At 46.6% G+C, this 20,563-nt stretch overlaps 1 protein-coding gene across 1 annotated transcript in view; it reads right to left on the bottom strand.

Annotated features, from left to right (window-relative positions):
- The window catches only part of DNALI1 (dynein axonemal light intermediate chain 1), a 69,368-nt gene that overhangs the window by 30,323 nt on the left and 18,482 nt on the right, over positions 1 to 20,563 (bottom strand). The window contains exon 3 of the mRNA XM_073562418.1: positions 11,257 to 11,426. Within this exon, the coding sequence (XP_073418519.1) occupies positions 11,257 to 11,426 (170 nt within the window). The remainder of the gene's footprint in view (positions 1 to 11,256; positions 11,427 to 20,563) is intronic.

The raw sequence follows: 20,563 nt of genomic DNA, 5'->3' as shown, positions 1-20,563 counted from the left end.
CAGCATTGAACTGCACTGCCTATTGGGGACCTGTGCTACCTTTTGGGGACATTTTCCTGCCTATTGGGGACCTGTACTACGTTTTGGGGACCCGTGCTACGTTTTGTGGACATTTTCCTGCCTATTGGGGACCTGTGCTGCCTATTTTGGACCTGTGCTGCCTATTGGGGACCTGTGCTACCTTTTGGGGACCTGTGCTACATATTGGGGACATTTTCCTGCCTATTTGGGACCTGTGCTGCCTATTGGGGACCTGTGCTACCTTTTGGGGACATTTTCCTGCCTATTGGGGACGTGTGCTGCCTATTGGGGACATGTGCTACCTTTTGGGGACCTGTGCTACCTATTGGGGACATTTTCCTGCCTATTTGGGACCTGTGCTGCCCATTGGGGACATTTACCTGCATATTGGGGACTTGTGCTGCCTATTGGGGACCTGTGCTACCTTTTGGAGACCTGTGTTGCCTATTGGGGATATTTACCTTCCTAGTGGGGACCTATGCTGCCTACTGAGGACTTGTGCTTCCTTTTGGGGACATTTACCTTCCTATTGGGGACCTGTGCTACCTATTGGGGACATTTACCTGCCTATTGGGGACCTGTGCTACCTTTTGGGGACATTTACCTGCCTATTGGGGACCTGTGCTGCCTATTGGGACATTTACCTGCCTATTGGGGACCTGTGCTACCTTTTGGGGACTTGTGTGGCCTATTGGGGATATTTACCTTCCTACTGGGGACCTATGCTGCCTATTGAGGACCTGTGCTACCTATTGGGGACATTTACCTGCCTATTGAGGACATTTACCTGCCTATTGGAGACTTATGCTGCCTATTTGGGACATTTACCTGCATTTTACAGACCAATGCTGCCTATTGGGGATTCTGGCAGCACACCAGTCTGAGCATGAGGTAAAAGTGGAGTTCCACCAATATGCGCACTGGTGAGGCTGCATTGATGGGCACTGATCAGACTGCATTGATAGGCACTGATCAGGCTGCGTTGATGGGCACTGATCAGGCTGCATTGATGGGCACTGATCAGGCTGCATTGATGGGCACGGATCAGACTGCATAGATGTGCACTAATCAGACTGCATAGATGTGCACTAATCAGACTGCATTGATGGGCACTGATCAGGCTGCATTGATGGGCACTGATCAGGCTGCATTGATGGGCACTGATCAGGCTGCATTGATGGCCACTGATCAGGCTGCATTGATGGCCACTGATCAGGCTGCATTGATGGCCACTGATCAGGCTGCATTGATGGCCACTGATCAGGCTGCATTGATGGCCACTGATCAGGCTGCATGGATGGGCACTGATCAGGCTGCATTGATGGCCACTGATCAGGCTGCATTGATGGCCACTGATCAGGCTGCATTGATGGCCACTGATCAGGCTGCATTGATGGCCACTGATCAGGCTGCATTGATGGCCACTGATCAGGCTGCATTGATGGCCACTGATCAGGCTGCATTGATGGCCACTGATCAGGCTGCATTGATGGCCAGGTTTTAAATACTAGAGTAGGGACTGTCCCACAAGGGTTGCCGTGACGTGGCGGGATGGCTTGTACATTATTTTGATCAAAATTATGTTTACTAAATACCCTTATTATTATTATTATTACCTTTATGCATTATTTGCAGTATATTTTTTACTTTGAGTTCAGGATATTTGTGTTTTTTGCTTTCTGTTTTCATTGATGGCCACTGATCAGGCTGCATTGATGGCCACTGATCAGGCTGCATTGATGGCCACTGATCAGGCTGCATTGATGGCCACTGATCAGGCTGCATTGATGGCCACTGATCAGGCTGCATTGATGGCCACTGATCAGGCTGCATTGATGGCCACTGATCAGGCTGCATTGATGGCCACTGATCAGGCTGCATTGATGGCCACTGATCAGGCTGCATTGATGGCCACTGATCAGGCTGCATTGATGGCCACTGATCAGGCTGCATGGATGGCCACTGATCAGGCTGCATGGATGGGCACTGATCAGGCTGCATTGATGGGCACTGATCAGGCTGCATTGATGGGCACTGATCAGGCTGCATGGATGGGCACTGATCAGGCTGCATTGATGGGCACGGATCAGACTGCATAGATGTGCACTAATCAGACTGCATTGATGGGCACTGATCAGGCTGCATTGATGGGCACTGATCAGGCTGCATTGATGGGCACTGATCAGGCTGCATTGATGGGCACTGATCAGGCTGCATTGATGGGCACTGATCAGGCTGCATTGATGGCCACTGATCAGGCTGCATTGATGGCCACTGATCAGGCTGCATTGATGGCCACTGATCAGGCTGCATTGATGGCCACTGATCAGGCTGCATTGATGGCCACTGATCAGGCTGCATGGATGGGCACTGATCAGGCTGCATGGATGGGCACTGATCAGGCTGCATTGATGGGCACTGATCAGGCTGCATGGATGGGCACTGATCAGGCTGCATGGATGGGCACTGATCAGGCTGCATGGATGGGCACTGATCAGGCTGCATTGATGGGCACTGATCAGGCTGCATGGATGGGCACTGATCAGGCTGCATTGATGGGCACTCATCAGGCTGCATTGATGAGCACTGATCAGGCTGCATTGATGAGCAATGCAGTCTGTATGTCTCTGAGTGGGCAATTTTATTGCTGGCATATTGTTTTTGTAGTGCTGTATATATGTTGGTATTTTACTAATAGCAATTTTGAATCCCTAGGAAACAATGATATCAAGAAAGAGAAAAAATTGACTCGAAGTGTAGGATATTCGAAGAACCCCAAAAAAATCGGTAAGTTTGATGATTTAACTTTACTTCTTCATTTTTAATATTGTATTTGTTCCTATTTTGTTTTATTACTTCTAAATAAGATATGTGCAGTGTGCATAGGAATTTGTCCATTATTTTTTAAAACTATATTCCGGCCCTTCAATTGTCCGAGGGACCGTGATCTTGGCCCCCTGTTTAAAAAGTTTGAGGACCCCTGCTTTAGACAGCTTCTGACCAAACATGTATGTTTTTTTCTATATGGAAATGAGAATAGGGGCTTATTTATCTCTGAAGGGAAAATAAGGATTTACCATGCTAAAAGCTAAAATGCAAAATGTATAATTCTTCCTTCCTCAGACATTTGCTGTCAGAGGACAATCAGGAAACCTCTATGCACATCATATAGTCTTTGCTCTTGATGAAATTGTCTAGTTTGGATGACCTAACTTAAAGCCTGAAATCTCATCTGTGATTGCAGTTATAGTATTCCAAATGTAACTTTGACACTGTTATTCCCATTATTCTACAGCAGTGTTCCCCAATTCCAGTACTCAATACTTGTGCAATACTAAATAGGACCTTTCAGAAATTTTTTTATGCCGAACAAGAGACACAATGTAATAGTGGCTGCAGAGCAGAATAAAACTTTTTTTTTTGCCTCTCCGTTGTGGAGATGTTAGCAATGAAATATCCAAGTTCAAGTGAGTGTTATTGGATTAGTTTTCATTGGGGGTGTATACTTCTGCCTCCTGTATAATGCTGACCAGTCATAAACAGGCAGCAACATAGAAGAGCAGAAGGATCTGTGATGATGTCATCAGGGTCACATGATCTGAGTCCACAGATCCTGCTAGTCAGAGTGTGCAGCATAAATCTGCACTGAAAATATATTGATAGATAAGAAGATAGAAAAATAAGCCAGCTCACCAGTAACCGCCACAGGTGCCTGGAACTCCCGTGCAGACAGGACGTAGTTAATCATGTAGTAAAAGATGAATTGGTTCCAGCTCCTTAAAATAACTTATTTATTTCATCACATTAAAAATTCACATGAAGTGGCATGCTCTCCTATGGACATAGTGAGGCAACGCGTTTCGATCTGAAAGATCTTTTTCAACCCATACCGGTATTCATACGTAGCCCTCTTATATAGATAGAAATCACCAATGACAATGTGTCCTGAGGTCACATGACATATCCCAAGGTCCTTTTAAAAACATATGCATGTAAATATATACACATATAATAAAATAATACCTGGCAAAAATGGTATTAATAATGTAGCATGAGATCATTTCGTTTGTTTAAACCTTCAGGTGATCGAGTATTTAAATGATAAATCCAAAAAGCCTCACATGCAAGGAGACGCCGTCTAGAATCTCCACCACATGAGGACATAATTACATGTTCTATACCCTGCACCTGAAAGGATGCCGTGCTGCAAGCAAGATTCCAGGTATTATTTTATGTGTATATATTTACATGCAAATGTTTTTAAAAGGACCTTGGGATATGTCATGTGACCTCAGGACACATTGTCATTGGTGATTTCTATCTAAATAAGAGGGCTATGTATGAATACCGGTATGGCTTGAAAAAGATCTTTCAGATCGAAACGCGTTGCCTCTGTTGCCTCGCTCTGTCCATAGGAGAGCATGCCACTTCATGTGAATTTTTAATGTGATGAAATAAAGAAGTTATTTTAAGGCGCTGGAACCAATTCATCTTTTTCTAACTGAAAATATATTACAGAGCACAAAAGTGTGGAACCATTAATTGGAGTTCTATGTTTCTGCACTTCTATGTTGTTGCCTGCTTATGATTGGTCAGTGTCATAAAAGAGGCAGGAGACTATGCTCCCAGCGAAAGATATCTGATAACTTTAGCTAAGTCCAAGTGGGTGTTAACAGCATAGGTGACAAATATTTGATTGCAAATATCTCCGCAACGGTGATACACAATTAAAAGTCTTAGTTACTCACCGGTTAACGGTATTTTTCAGAGTCCATGACAGCACCACCTGAGAGAGAGGGATCCGCCCTTCCTAGGAACAGGAAAACCTACAGATACAAAAGGGCGGCACCTCTCCCACGCATCAGTTGGATTACAGAGCATAAAAGAGGACCTCCAAGGTTAATGCATGATTATATGTACAACAATATTAATACTTAAATTTTTATCACCCGTGGATATGTACAAAGGGAAGACGTGCACACCCAAATTGACTAAGGGAAGGGAATCTATGGGTGCTGTCATGGACTCCGAAAAATACCGTTAACCGGTGAGTAACTAAGACTTTATTTGGTCGTCCATGACAGCACCACCTGAGAGAATTACAGAGAGTAATCACTACTTTAGGGGGGGGACTACAGCCTGCAGAACCCTGATACCGAAGGAGAGGTCTGCAGAAGCACCCAAGTCTAGCCTATAATGACTATAAAAAGTGCTCGGAGAGGACCAAGTGGCCGCCTTACAAATCTGGTCGATGGAGACTTCCGATCTCTCGGCCCACGAGGTCGCCACGGCTCTGGTGGAATGCGCCTTCAATTTCTCCGGAGCTACTCTACCTTTTGAGGTATAAGCTAACGAGATTGCTTCTCTAATCCATCTGGCTAGTGTACTTTTGGACACCCCAAGACCTTTCCTAGGGCCTTGGTAGGAGACAAAGAGGGCATTGTCCTCCTTCCAGGGATCGGTAGCCGCTAGATACTCCAAGAGGCATCTCCTAACATCTAAAGTGTGTAGCTTCTCCTCTTTCTCATTAGTTGGTTTAGGGAGGAAGGATGGAAGGACTATTTCCTGCGACCTATGAAAGCTGGAGGCTACTTTTGGTAAATACGCTGGGTCAGGTCTAAGCATTACCCTATCCTCTTTTACCTGAAGAAAAGGTGGGCGCCTAGACAATGCCTGAATGTCGCTTACCCTACGGGCTGACGTTATGGCTATCAGGAAAGCTATCTTGAGGGACAGGCTCCTAATAGAGGCTGACGAGATGGGTTCAAATGGCACTTCTGTCATAGCTGTGAGGACTAGGTTCAAATCCCATGGCGTGAGTCTATTCTTTACTATTGGTCTGGATCTACTCGCTGCTTTGATAAACCTATTGACCCAGTAATTAGCCGCGATGTTGCAGCTAAAGAGGGCCCCTAAGGCGGATACCTGTACTTTAAGGGTACTGGTGGAGAGAGCCAGGTCCAGCCCTTTTTGTAAAAATTCCAAGATCTGGCCTATAGGGACGGAATCATCAGTATTTATATTTGAGCTTTGGAGGAATCTTTTCCAAATTCTGACGTAAATCTTAGTTGTCACCACTTTTCTACTTTTTAGTAGAGTGTCAATTAGGTCTGGGGAGAAGCCTTTACTCTTTAGCAGTGACCGCTCAAATTCCACGCCGTGAGATGTAGGCCAGCCACCTGAGGGTGGAAGACCGGGCCCTGGGACAGAAGGTCCGGGATGTCCGGGAGAACCCAAGGATCATCTACCGACATGATCCTGAGGTTCGAGAACCATGCCCTTCTGGGCCAGAACGGGGCGATGACTATGACCCTTGCCCTGTCCTTCCTGATCTTCCTCAACACCAGAGGAAGTAGAGATAGGGGAGGAAAGGCGTAGGCTAGCCTGAAGTCCCATTTTATCAGTAGCGCATCTACTGCCAGAGTAGTCTCCCTGGGATTTAGGGAGCCAAACTGTCTCGTTTTCGAGTTCTCCTTGGTGGCGATTAGATCCACCTCTGGTTGACCCCATCTCTGCACGATCTGAACGAAAATGGAGGTGTTTAAGGCCCACTCTCCTTGTTTTAACAGATTGCGGCTTAGGAAATCTGCCGCGACGTTTTCTTTTCCTCTTATGTGAAGAGCCGTGAGAGATAAAAAATGCCGCTCTGCTAGCTGGAACAACTGTCCTGCCACATTCATCAGAGTTTTGGATCGAGTTCCGCCTTGGTGGTTGATATAGGCCACGGCCACTCGATTGTCCGAGAGAACTCGTACGTGATGGCCCTGTAGATACATAAGGAGCTCTTTAGCTGCGTGTACTACCGCTGTCAATTCTTTCAAATTAGAAGACATTTGTATCTGATCCCGTTCCCATAGGCCCTGGACCAGAATTTCCTCCATATGCGCCCCCCAACCGGAAGGACTTGCATCCGTGGTGACCACGCGGGTAATGTTATTCTCCCAAGGGACCCCTCTAGACAAGTTATTTCTTTCTAGCCACCACTCCAGGGACTCTATTGTGTTTCTGGATAAGGTCAGTCGACCTTCTAAGTTACCCCCAAGAATCCTCTGATACCATAAAACTTCGCCCTGTAGAGTTCTCGTATGAACTTGGGCCCACTGGACCGCGGGATTGCAGGACGAGAGGGAACCCAACAGGGACATGGCTTTCCTGAGGGACATGGAGGGGTTGTTGGAAGCGTTCAGGACCCGGCCATGCAGGTGCAGCAGCTTCTCTGGGGGCAGACGGCATTCCTGCTTTTTAGAATCTAGGGTTAGGCCTAAAAATTGTTGAATTTTTAATGGCTGCAAACGGGATTTTTTGATATTAAGTAGCCATCCCAACCGCTCTAGAGCCGCCGTTGTTTTCTGTAATTGTTCTAAACACTGCTCGGCTGAACTGCCTATTATAAGGAGGTCATCTAGATAGGGAACGACTAGAATGTTTAGCTCGCGCAGATGGGCCATCACCTCTGCCATCACTTTGGTGAATACTCGGGGCGCAACTGCCACCCCGAAGGGTAAGGCCGCGTACTGGAAGTGCTGGATTGACCCCTCCAACTGAACCGCCAGTCTAAGGAAAGGTTGGTGTGCTAGACATATGGGTATATGGTAGTAAGCGTCTTTCAGATCTAGGACCACCATGAAGCAGTTTTGAAACAGCATTTTTATTGCGGTGTTAATTGTTTCCATTTTAAACGGACGTACGACCAGGAATTTATTGAGGGCTTTGAGGTTAAATATAGCCCTAAATGAGTCGTCCGGTTTACGGACCAAGAACAGGGGGGAATAGAAGCCTTTCCCCCTTTCTTCCTCTGGAACTCTCGTCAGGACTTTTTTGTCCATTAGCTCGAGGACCTCGGTCTCCAAGGCAGCTTGTTCTAGCGGGGAAGATTTGAGCGGAGTTACCCTGAACCGATCTTGGGGAACGCAGGAGAACTCTAGGTGCAGTCTTGTAGCTATCACCCCCAGTATCCAGCTGCTATTTGAGATTCTGGCCCAGGCCGGGTAGAAGGCAGATAATCTTCCTCCTACCGGAGCCACTAGTCATTGGGGCGGCTTCTTATTATCCCGTGATGGACCTTCTTGGCGCCCCCCTCCTCCGAACATGAAGCCCGTACCTCTGGTTTTCTTGTTGTCCCATCTGTTCTGATCTCTGGCCTGCCTCCTGCGGGAATACCCTTTCCTAGAAAAGGGACGTCTCCAGGATGTATTCGGCAGACTCGGAAATTTCTTTTTCTCATCCCCGGCTTTCTCTAACAGTTCGTTTAGGACGGGGCCGAACAAGTATTCACCCTCACAGGGGATAGAACAGAGACGGGACCTGGCTTGGATATCCCCCGGCCAGCATTTTAACCAGAGGGCTCTTCAGGCCGAATTAGACAAACTTGCAGACCTGGCCGCCATTCTTACTGAGTCTGCCGAGGCATCCGCCAGAAAGGCAACAGCATTCTGGATAATTGGAAGAGACTTACGGATGGAAGCTTGCGAGGTTCCATCCTTTAGCTGGGAGTCCAATTGATCCAGCCAAACCATCATGGATCTGGCTGCGCACGTGGCTGCTATTGCTGGCCTTAGGGCGCCTGCTGACATCTCCCATGTGCCCTTTAAAAAGGAATCTGCCTTTTTATCTAGGGGGTCTTTAAGGGAGGCCATATCGTCGAAGGGTATAGATGACTTTTTGGAGGCCTTAGCTACCGCTGCATCCAGCTTGGGGGCCTTATCCCATCGACTTACTATTGGGTCCTCAAAGGGGTATCTTCGCTTGAAAGCAGGTGGCATAGAACCCCTTTTTTCCGTTTTTTTTCCACTCCCTGTCTATCAGGCTCTGGACTCTTTCGTTTAATGGAAAAGTCCTTTGTTTTCTTGGGTCTAGACCCCCGAACATAATGTCCTGAGCAGACAGTTCTGTCTTTTTTTCTTCTACCCCCATGGTTGACCTTATGGTTTTAATTAATTTATCCATTTGGTCCAAGGGAAAACAGAACCGGCTGGAATCCTCTTCGGAAGAAGAAGAGGAGGCCGAGGACTCTGAGGAGATATCTTCCCTCCTAGGGCCGACTGAAGATTCTGAGCCTGAAACACTAGCCCGTCTTCTTTTAGAAGAATCTTCTTTTGATAGGGCTTTTATTTCAGTCCTGATTAATTGCCTCAGGTCTGTAGCGAAGCTTGGAGCTTCTTCCGCTACCTGCATAAATAGGGAAGAGTGTAAGAGTCTGATACTCCACTCACGTTCTACCCCTCATCTCCGTCCCTACCGTCTGTCTCACGCAAGACTGACACAATCTCTTAGGGTGGCCATCTGGTAAGGGGCAACTACAGAGGGCACATTCCTTGTGCTTCTGCTTCCCTGTGGCCTTCTTCCCCTGAGAATCAAAAAACATAAGGGGACACTGCATCAGGGTACATTCTCGCAGATCTCTTACCCTTGCAGATGAGGACAGGTACCGGATCATGGGGGGCTGCAGGAGGATCCTTTGGCCTAGAGGAACTACTGTGGCTCTGTCCACTCGAACGTCCCTCCTTCCGCCTCTTAGGCTGGTCACTGGGGTGCTTTGCCACGGGCTGCACCTCTTGTGGGTCAATGGGGGCTTCTGTTGTGTCCATCGCTGGGCCTCCAGAAGCACCTCAGCAGCAATGCCTTCTGTCTTAAGAAGGCTTCCCCTCCGGATCAGCAGGAACTCCGTCCGGTGTTCGGGCCCCCCATTGGACCGCCTCGCGATCCTCCCCCTCCCCTTCAGGCCTGCCCTTCAGGCGACTTCCGGTTTCGGCGCTAGGCCCCGCCCCCTCCGCCGCGTCACTTCCGCCGCGCGACAGAGGCCGCGGGGACGCGCGGCAAGGGGCTAGCCCGAACGGACCGCTCCGGGGAAAGGAGACACAGGGGGACACCGCTTACCTCACCGGTCCCATAGAGAAGGCGCCCACCGGACCCTGTCTCCGCCTGCTCTTACCACTGCCGTGGACATCCTACCCGGACCCACCGTGGCGCATCCAGAGCCCCCAGCGAGACTGAGGTAGGAGAACCCCCCGCTACCTGAGTCGGTCCGCTGGCCTGGGAATTCAGTTATCCATGACGGACGATCTGTAGGGAGTTCTGTCCTTGTTAGGAACAGGAAACCAACTGATGCGTGGGAGAGGTGCCGCCCTTTTGTATCTGTAGGTTTTCCTGTTCCTAGGAAGGGCGGATCCCTCTCTCTCAGGTGGTGCTGTCATGGACGACCGAATAAATAAATATATAAATTAAAATATATATATTGGGGGCGCTAGTACTTCTAAAGGGATAATCCGCCACAAGACAAAACAACCCACCACACTGTTGTGAATTAAAATGCAAATAATACTAAAATATGTCTGCGCTGAATTATCCACATAATTAAATACAAAAAATAAAAATCAGGAATGCTCAATCTTAGAACACATATGCTTATTGAGCATTCTTGATTTTTATTTTATTTAATTTTTTTTGTACTTATTTATTTCTCTGAATCGCTCCTATTTTTTTGCAATCCATCTTTGCATTTCGCTGTCTCAGTTTTATATTTGGGGTAGTTTTGGATTGATGTGGATAATTCAGCGCAGACATATTTTAGTATTATATAAATATATAAATAAACATATTATTCCACTCTACAACCACAATTACATGGTGTTTCCAGTTCAACATGAAACATTTGGTGAAAGGTCCTCTCTAAAGCAGATTTTATAATGCAAAATAATTGTGAACAAGCATTCTTCAAACACTCGTTTCTTAATAATCTTTCAATGTAAACAGGGTATCAGTCACCGGATAAATAAGCAAAACACTCGCCCATTGGGTGAAATAATCTTTTGTGCAGATCAAACGATCATCATTTTCGGTGGTCTATCGTCCTGTGTAAATATGGTAGCATATGTTTGTTGAGTGATCTACTACAGATTGCCCAATGCACATCATTTACTTTGGTCTGCCTTTGTAAACAGGCATTTAAACGATCGCCGATCAGTAAAGGCTTACCAATTGGCGGCCATATTGTGCCGCCAGTCAGGACCCTAAGGAAATTCTGAAAACAACATACAAACAAATAAGATCTGTTGGTGGGCCTCTAGGACTGGAGTTGGAGGAACACTGATCTAGAGGATAGTAAATTAGTCAGATCAGGTATTCTCCCTTTGGCGTTCCTAGAATCCCTATGCTAGAGTGCTTGCAGTTTTTGCTCGGCATGCAGGTTAACAAAGCCTTATTATATTATATCCAACATCCTGAACTGCAGGGTACCGAAGCATTGTGAGTAGAGTTCTCTGCGCACAGGACAGATCCCAGTTTCCCGAGCTTGTCTTTGCTGTAATTTTATATCCAGCTCCTCCTGTAGGTGAACGACATCCATCCTTGTGCTGGGGGTGCTCGACACCTGCTGGATCCACAGCTGGCTGTTCTCCGTCCATTCTCTATATCAGGACAGATTACATTATGATGATACACATGAAGACATAAATTAAGAGGTGTTCTAGAGAAAGACGGAATGTGCAAAGAAAGAACCACCAAGCAATGTGAGCAGCAAAGACTGCAAGAAGAGGTTGCTCATTCCTCTAGGACAGGGGTCTCAAACTCGCGGCCCGTGGGCCAACTGCGGCCCTTGGGACAATAGTTTGCGGCCCTCACCTCATGGACCCTTGGCCGGGATCACAAATGCGAGAAACACGGCCGAGTCTCGCATTTGAAATCCCAGTCACACGTAGTACCGCTCATTAAGGTCATGAATATGGATGCCACTCCACTCTCATAGGCGTGGCGCCCATATTCATGAGCTTAATGAGCGGTACCACGTGACGTGTGACCGCGCGCTCATACAGGAAGATGTCGGCGCTGGACCATCGGAGCTGCAGCAGGAGGAGGTGAGTATGATGATGGCTAGACAGTCACAGCAGCCTGCTGTCACCAGGCAAGGCATATGAGTCACACTCACAACACATGCAGCAGGAGCAGGGACCGGACCACGCCACGGACTCAGGTGTGCCGGGTTCAGAATGAGCGGTGGGGCGGTGCGATATAGTGCTCTCGGAGGTGGGACATCAGCCGGCCTTATTGCGAACTTGTGCCATTACCCCGGGCTCAGAAGCGGAGGCGGCCGCGGAAATTGCTGCTGAGCGGGACAGAATAAAAAGCGGAAAAGACGCATCGGCTAACACTGAAACAGTGACACCAAGTGGAATTATCTATTACACAGCCCCAAACATGTCTTTTTCAAAGCCTACAATGAAGAGAAAGGTTGGTGATGAGCACAGACAATTTCAGGAAAAGTGGCAAGTGCAATATTTCTTTGTTGCGCACAGGGGCTTCTATATCTGCTGTATTATTATCATTTTCATTTTATTTATTTATTACTGATTGATTTATTTTTTTCTTATGATTTTGTTAATTTATTTTTTATTTTTTAACACAAAATAAGATGAAAAAATAAAGACATTTGATAACATTGGAATGTTTTTGTAAGAGCTTTTCTTGTGGAAAACCTGATGCCTCCCAGCCTCACCCAGATTCTACCTCCAGCGGCCCCCGGATAAATTGAGACCCCTGCTCTAGGAGGTCTCACACAATATTCTTTAGTATGCAGTCATACAGCCTCTGGGCAGTTCTAGAATCCATCAGAAAACAGCGTCGTGGACATAGCCATACAGAGTCGGCAGGGAAACACAGTGGCAAGCCCTGGACTAAACCAAATTTCTCACGAAACAAAAAGAAATCACTATTAGGTCAAGATCACACAATTGTATTTTTGGCTCTAGTCTTGTCCATTAAAACTGGACAGAACCAATATTATTCAATGGGGCAGTGCAGATGAGTGGTTTTTTTTCACGGACTGAATCTGTGCTTGTAAAAAATCACATCATGCACTAGTTTCTTCCGTATTTTGGAAGAGACTCACCCACTCAAGTCTATGGGTGCGGAAAAAAAACATTTGGATTCCATACGAAGTCATCGCATAGGATGCAAGTTTTACTGATACACATAGCCGACGTTAGTAGCAGGCAGCCAAGCAGCTGCTTAGGGCCACCACTCCCCCAGGGGACCCCAGCTAGCGGTACATCATGCAGCTGCTATGGGGCCCGTGAGGCAGGGAGGCCCGCCTGCCCCCAGCACCAACTCTCCTGCCGCCACATTGAACTATACCGGCGTCATAGATGCCGGTACAGTTCAAAGCAGTGATTGAGTACAGAGTGTCAGCTGACGCTCCCTCTCCCATCATTCCGCGCTCTGCCTCTGATACTGCGGGTGCGCGATGACGTCATCATGCACTCACTGTGTACCAGGCAGAGCAGCCGCTGAGACAAGAGCCGGGAGCAGGACAGGCACAAGAAGAGGTGAGGATTGCGTTTTTTTAATGTAACAGTGAGTACTGGACTGTGGGGCCATTCTCAGGGGGCGGGGGGGCTGTGCTATATACCATGTGGTTCTGTGCTGTATACCATGTGGGGCTGTGCTATATACCATGGTGCTGTGCTGTATACCATGTGGGGCTGTGCTGTATACCATGTGGTGCTGTGCTATATACTATTTGGGGCTGTGCTATATACTATGTGGGGCTGTGCTATATACCATGTGGGCTGTGCTACAGTTGTGGCCAAAAGTATTGACACCCCTGCAATTTTTTCAGATAATACTCAGTTTCTTCCTGAAAATGATTGCAAACACAAATTCTTTGGTATTATTATCTTCATTTAATTTGTCTTAAATGAAAAAAAACACAAAAAGAATTGTCCTAAAGCCAAATTGGATATAATTCCACACCAAACATAAAAAAGAGGGTGGACAAAAGTATTGGCACTGTTCGAAAAATCATGTGTTGCTTCTCTAATTTGTGTAATTAACAGCACCTGTAACTTACCTGTGGCACCTAACAGGTGTTGGCAATAACTAAATCACACTTGCAGCCAGTTGACATGGATTAAAGTTGACTCAACCTCTGTCCTGTGTCCTTGTGTGTACCACATTGAGCATGGAGAAAAGAAAGAAGACCAAAGAACTGTCTGAGGACTTGAGAAACCAAATTGTGAGGAAGCATGAGCAATCTCAAGGCTACAAGTCCATCTCCAAAGACCTGAATGTTCCTGTATCTACCAAGCGCAGTGTCATCAAGAAGTTTAAAGCCCATGGCACTGTGGCTAACCTCCCTAGATGTGGACAGAAAAGAAAAATTGACAAGAGATTTCAATGCAAGATTGTGCGGATGTTGGATAAAGAACCTCGACTAACATCCAAACAAGTTCAAGCTGCCCTGCAGTCCGAGGGTACAACAGTGTCAATCTGTACTATCCGTCGGCATCTGAATGAAAAGGGACTGTATGGTAGGAGACCCAGGAAGACCCCACTTCTTACCCCGAGACATAAAAAAGCCAGGCTGGAGTTTGCCAAAACTTACCTGAAAAAGCCTAAAACGTTTTGGAAGAATGTTCTCTGGTCAGATGAGACAAAAGTAGAGCTTTTTGGGCAAAGGCATCAACATAGAGTTTACAGAAGAAAAAAAGAGGCATTCAAAGAAAAAAACACGGTCCCTACAGTCAAACATGGCGGAGGTTCCCTGATGTTTTGGGGTTGCTTTGCTGCCTCTGGCATTGGACTGCTTGACCGTGTGCATGGCATTATGAAGTCTGAAGACTACCAACAAATTTTGCAGCATAATGTGTAGAGCCCAGTGTGAGAAAGCTGGGTCTCCCTCAGAGGTCATGGGTCTTCCAATAGGACAATGACCCAAAACACACTTCAAAAAGCACTAGAAAATGGTTTGAGAGAAAGCACTCGAGACTTCTAAGGTGGCCAGCAATGAGTCCAGACCTGAATCCCATAGAACACCTGTGGAGAGATCTAAAAATGGCAGTTTGGAGAAGGCACCCTTCAAATATCAGGGACCTGGAGCAGTTTGCCAAAGAAGAATGGTCTAAAATTCCAGCAGAGCATTGTAAGAAACTCATTGATGGTTACCAGAAGCTGTTGGTCGCAGTTATTTTGGCTAAAGGTTGTGCAACCAAGTATTAGGCTGAGGGTACCAAAACTTTTGTCTGGCTCATTTTTGGAGTTTTGTGTGAAATGATCAATGTTTTGCTTTTTGCTTCATTCTCTTTTGTGTTTTTTCATTTAAGACAAATTAAATGAAGATAATAATATCAAAGAATCTGTGTTTGCAATCATTTTCAGGAAGAAGCTGAGTATTATCTGACAAAATTGCAGGGGTGTCAATACTTTTGGCCACAACTGTATATACCATGTGGGCTGTGCTGTATACCATGTGGTGCTGTGCTATATACCATGTGGGTTGTGCTATATGCAGTACCATAAGGGGCTGTGTTATATACTATGTGGGCTGTGTTATATACTCTGCGGCTGTGCTATATACCATGTGGGCTGTGTTATATACTATGTGGGCTGTGTTATATACCATGGGGGGTACATTATATTCTATGGGGAGGTGGGCTGTATTATATTCTATTTGGGGCTACATTATATTCTATGGGGGTCTGTATTATATTATATTCTATGGGGGCTACATTATACTATATGAGGAGGCTACATTGTATTCTATGGGGGGGCTGCATTATATTCTGTGTGGGGCTAGATTATATTGTATGGGGGCTTCACTAAACTTTGAGGGGGCTACATTTTATTCTATTGGGGCTGCTGTTATGATTGGGCACCGAGGAGGATAGCAGGCCCAGGCTAAGCCACAGAAAACCAGAGAGGTTGGTAACTAAGCGGATGCAGACCCCTGATCCTGTCCAAACAACTAGCAGTAGCCGTGGAGCGTACCTACGATGATCCTAGACGCCTCGGCGGAACAGCCGGAGAGCTAACTAAGCTTAAAGAAAGAAAGGGGAAATCTAAACTGTCCCGGGGCAGACCCCAAAGGAATAGATAGCCCCCAAACATATATTGTCGGTGAGACAAGATGAAAACACAAACGCAGGCAGAAAAATAGGCTGAGCAAACGATGAGGCCCACACTGACTAGACAGGACAGGAAAGGAAAGACACTGTCTGCAATCACGCAAAAAACCCTGCAAAAAGTCCAACACGTCTGGTGCACGAAAACACTGAAGTCGTACGACTTTGCCCCCGCTATATCAGCACTCTGGTATATTCTGAAAGCAAAGCAAAAAGAGACCAATATAAAAGGGGACAAAACAAACTGGCACATGCAGTAACATATGGGCGGTGATTCAGCACAGCCCCAGCCGGAGCTAGCTGACCCGCACAAAGCAGAGATAAACAAAACCAGATCAAATGCAAACAGAAGAGCAAATGAACCACTTAGCTGAACATGCAGGGAAAGAGCAGGAGACATCAGACCTCAGGAGGCACAGGAAGAAAATCACCAGCAGGGATAGAGGGAGTCAGCTGTCTTAAATCCCAATCAGAAACCCCAGATCTCCAATTGTCTTCCTCATTATCAGGTGGCAAGCCTCTGTCAATCAGATCAGCTCCATTACCTCCTGTAACCACCAGAGGGAGCCTAGAAAGAGAACTCTCAATCTGACCAGCTCCACTATCTTCAGTAATCACCAGAGGGAAGCCAGAGAGAGAATTCACAACAGGCTGCATTACACTATATGAGGGCTACAGTGCATTCTACGGAGGGGCTACATTATACTATATAAGGGGCTGCATTATATTCTATGAGGGGCTGTATTATACTCTATGATGGGGCTGCCATATAGTCTATGGAGGGGCTGCATTATATTCTGTGGGGTGGCTGCATTATACTATAAGGGGTGGCTGCATTATACTATAAGAGGGGGGCTGCATTATATTCTATGGGGGGTTACATTATATTGTATGGTGGGGCTGCATTATACTCTGTGGGGTGGCTGCATTATGCTCTATGGGGTGGCTGCATTATACTATATCGAGGACTATGGGGATTACATTATACTATGTGAAGAACTATGGGGTTCATTATACTATGGGAAGTGAATTGTACTACGTGGATGACTGGCGGTGTACTATACTATATGGAGGACTATGAGGAGTGTGTTATATGGAGGACTGAATGTATTTTAATATATGGAGGGCTGTGAGGAGTGTATTATACTATATGGAGGACTATGAGGAGTATATTATGCTATATGGAGGACTATAGGGCACATTATATTATATGGACTTTAACTGAAGACGTACTGCTGATAACATGATACTGTATGGGGACAGAGTAATCCATTAGTGATTGTTCTGTCCCCATCATTCTTTCTCAGAGAGTGGAAAGAGGCCGGGAAACAAGTGTTGAACGACTTCAATATTGTCGATCACACTCATTTAGTGGCCTGAACTCAGTGCATGTAAATGCAACCGAAATGCTTCTGTGTGATGTGCAATATGTTAGCATTTGGGGCCCCATTTTAAACTTTGCCTAGGACCCCACTTTGCCTAAAACCGGCCCTGCTGATACATTACATTTCTTTGACATAGAAATGACATCACACTCCCTGTAAATGGTCCTGTTAAGGGATGTATAAAAATGATTGTATATGGATGACAAATGAGAAATCTACCGAACTTTCTGGATGAAACTTGGATGATTTTTTATACACCTGTGTGAACTTAACCTAATGAAATGCTTTAGGAATGCAATGTTGCAGGGTCCGGGTAATACAGAAGACTAGGCAAGGAGGTCATAGAGCTGAGTATAGTATTTGTAAAGGGTTATTCTACTTAATTAAAGCTAACGTGGTGATCCTCACTGATCCCGAGGACGGGGCTCTGAAATGTCAGCTGGATATAGAGCAGTGCCATAGACAGCCAAGAGCTGCACGGCGGTGCTTTGTCAATTTTAATTCTGCTATTGAATTTAATGGAGGAAGTCCATAATAAATATGTGACCAATCTGCAGAAACTACACATCAATTCATGCGCAGATATTTGTCCCCAGCGTGTGAAGGGGATTTGTTGAAATATCAGCAATATGAATACTATTGTATTCCACTGAAGATTTTCTATCTGAAAATGCAGACAGAAAATCCGCAGCAGTTTGACTACATCTAAACCTGACCTACGCCTCACTAGGAGACCGAGCACTCTCAACAAAACAGAGCAGTAGTGTAGTACTATATGCAGTGGGAGTCCCTTATTATTTATTATGACCTGTGATCAGCAGTAATTATTTGCATGTGTATCTCTGTTATTAACGTTTTAAAATGTTTGTTGAAATAAAGATGGATCATGATTTATTTACATTTGGGGTATATTTCCAAGTTTTTTTAGGTATATTCTTAATACACTGGGCTTGCAGGGTTTTCTCTCTCTTTTTATACATCTTAAAATCTTGTTTGCTTTAGTGGCTGTTTCACATTGAGTACTACTGCTCAGCTTACGTGTAACCAGGATACACAAGTTCTTCTCCTGTTCTGTAGTCCCGAGTATACTCCCATTTAATGTACTTTATATGCAGCAATACGATTACTCCATCCTAGGTGCATTACTCTACATTTATCTACATTAAGACTCATTTGCCAAGTGTTTGCCCATTCAGACACCTTATCCAGATCGTTTTGCAACATTGTAATGTCAAGGTCAGATTTTAATCTTAGTGACGCCCTCACCGCCAGTCCTGGGTCTGCCGCTGCCAGCACCTTTGTCACCGCCACCGGTCCACCCTGCCGTGCGCCTCTCATCTCCCGGCTCCTCGGTGTGCAGCATCCCAGCGCGTCCCTTCACTTCCGTCGGCCGCGAATGTCTTCGCGCATGCGCCTTAGGGCCAGGCTACTCGCTCCTTCGCAGCTCTTATCGACCTGCGTAACCTGACCCGGTAGCATCCCCGGCCCAATGGGAGACAGCTGTCAGGTGTTTCAGGCACCCTCCCTTAGTGGAGGCACCTAACTATTGAGTTCATTACTTTTTACTTAGGCCACCCCGCTAGCCTCTGCTTGCTAATGTGGCGCCCCCAGGAGTATGGTCACCACAGTGGCATTACCTTCCTCCTAGGGAGTGTGATGTCATGCTTGGAAGCAATAAAGCGTCTCTCTATCAGTTAAATACAACACATAGCACCGTTCCCACTCCAGGCCAGCAGAGGGAGCTCTGAACCAAAACTGGGGGAGGAGCTGCTCTCTGGGGGCCAGGAAGGGGAAATTTAGTCAGTTCGTGTGAGGAGGGAAACGTATGTGGACGTGAGGAGAAGGGCTGGAAGATTGAGCAGAGTTCAGGCTCACTTCTAGCTGTAGCGCATGATCTGGAGTCCGGTCTCCAAGGTTGTACGGATACTGATGTTCCTGCAGCAGAAACCGGAGGAATAGGAAGCTGTAAATGCTCTGTTCCCAAATAAGACTCGGAGGCACAACAGCAACGTGTGAGCCAGAAGAAGAAGGCTACGGCTCTCTGCCATACGAGGGAATTCTAAAAGAGAACAAGCAAGTGGAACTTCAGTGTAACACAGTACTGCAAGTACCTCAGAGAAGCGCTAGAAAGGAGACTACACAACCCATCTGCATAGAGAGATTCCTAAGTTGCTTCCGGGCTGCCAACTCCCTAAGTTGCTTCCGGGCTGCCAACTCCTGTTCCATCAGTAATCTGGATCCTGGACTGCACTTGCAAAACACAGTAAAGGTAACGGAAACTGCACCCTGTTGTGTCATTGCATTCTTCCTGCAAACCCTCCAGCACTGCTACATCTCTGTGCCAGACAGTACACCCTCTTCCTCAACACCTATTACCACTGCCCTGGGACCACAGCTCTACCTGTGGGGAGCTATTACATCTTGCTGCCTTATACCATCTGTCTCAGAGGATCTGCCTGCAGCGTCGGCTTAACTCCTTCATTGCCGAGCACCACAGGTGGCTCACGTATCATCCACTTATAAACATTAACCAGCCACTCTTAATCCCTTTTACATGGATGCCCAGGGCCACGGACCGGGTCACTGCTACTGTGACACTTCCCTCTGAGATACCGGCCCGGTACCGAGTACCCCACTGCCCTAGCGGGCGACCCACTACCGCTTGCTACCGTTTACTATTTGCTTCCTAACCCAGTGTGTCTTCCTCTGTATCTTCCAGTGCTTGCTCCAGGTCCTTCATTCTCCTGGCGTCCTGCTCCGTCCCTTTCTCCACATTCCACCTCCTGGTCTCCATCTCCCCAGTCTCTCCCAGAGTTCTCCCCGGCCTCCCCGTCTCGTCTCAGTTCCTGTTCATCTCCCTGAGCCGACCCCTGGTCCTAGCAGCCGTGGTACTTGAGGTCCTTGAGCCTGCCACCTAACAAACCCTGTATAGGGGTTGGTTCCAACTGGCATACTCGCTCGGGGGAGGTTCAGTACCACGGTCCAGTGGGTCCACTCTTGTAACCCGCCGCCTTCGGCGTAACATTTAATATCCTACATAGTTTGGTATCGTCAGCAAAGACTGACACTTTACTCTCAATCCCATCCAAAAGGTCATTAATAAAGAGTTTAAAAAGAATTGGTCCTAGCACAGATCCCTGCGGTCCCCACTGCTGACTGTATCCCATTTAGAGAATGTACCATTTATGACGACTCTTTGTTTCCTGTCATTTAGCCAATTCCTTACCTATCCGCATATACTGTATATACTTGAGTATAAGCCGA

The sequence above is a fragment of the Dendrobates tinctorius genome, unplaced genomic scaffold, assembly GCF_039654945.1.
Source record: "Dendrobates tinctorius isolate UK_male_01 unplaced genomic scaffold, ASM3965494v1 ptg000015l, whole genome shotgun sequence".
NCBI classification, from domain to species: domain Eukaryota; kingdom Metazoa; phylum Chordata; class Amphibia; order Anura; family Dendrobatidae; genus Dendrobates; species Dendrobates tinctorius.
The sequence above is the reverse complement of the archived record's forward strand: the minus strand, read 5'-3'. Positions and strand labels throughout refer to the sequence as shown.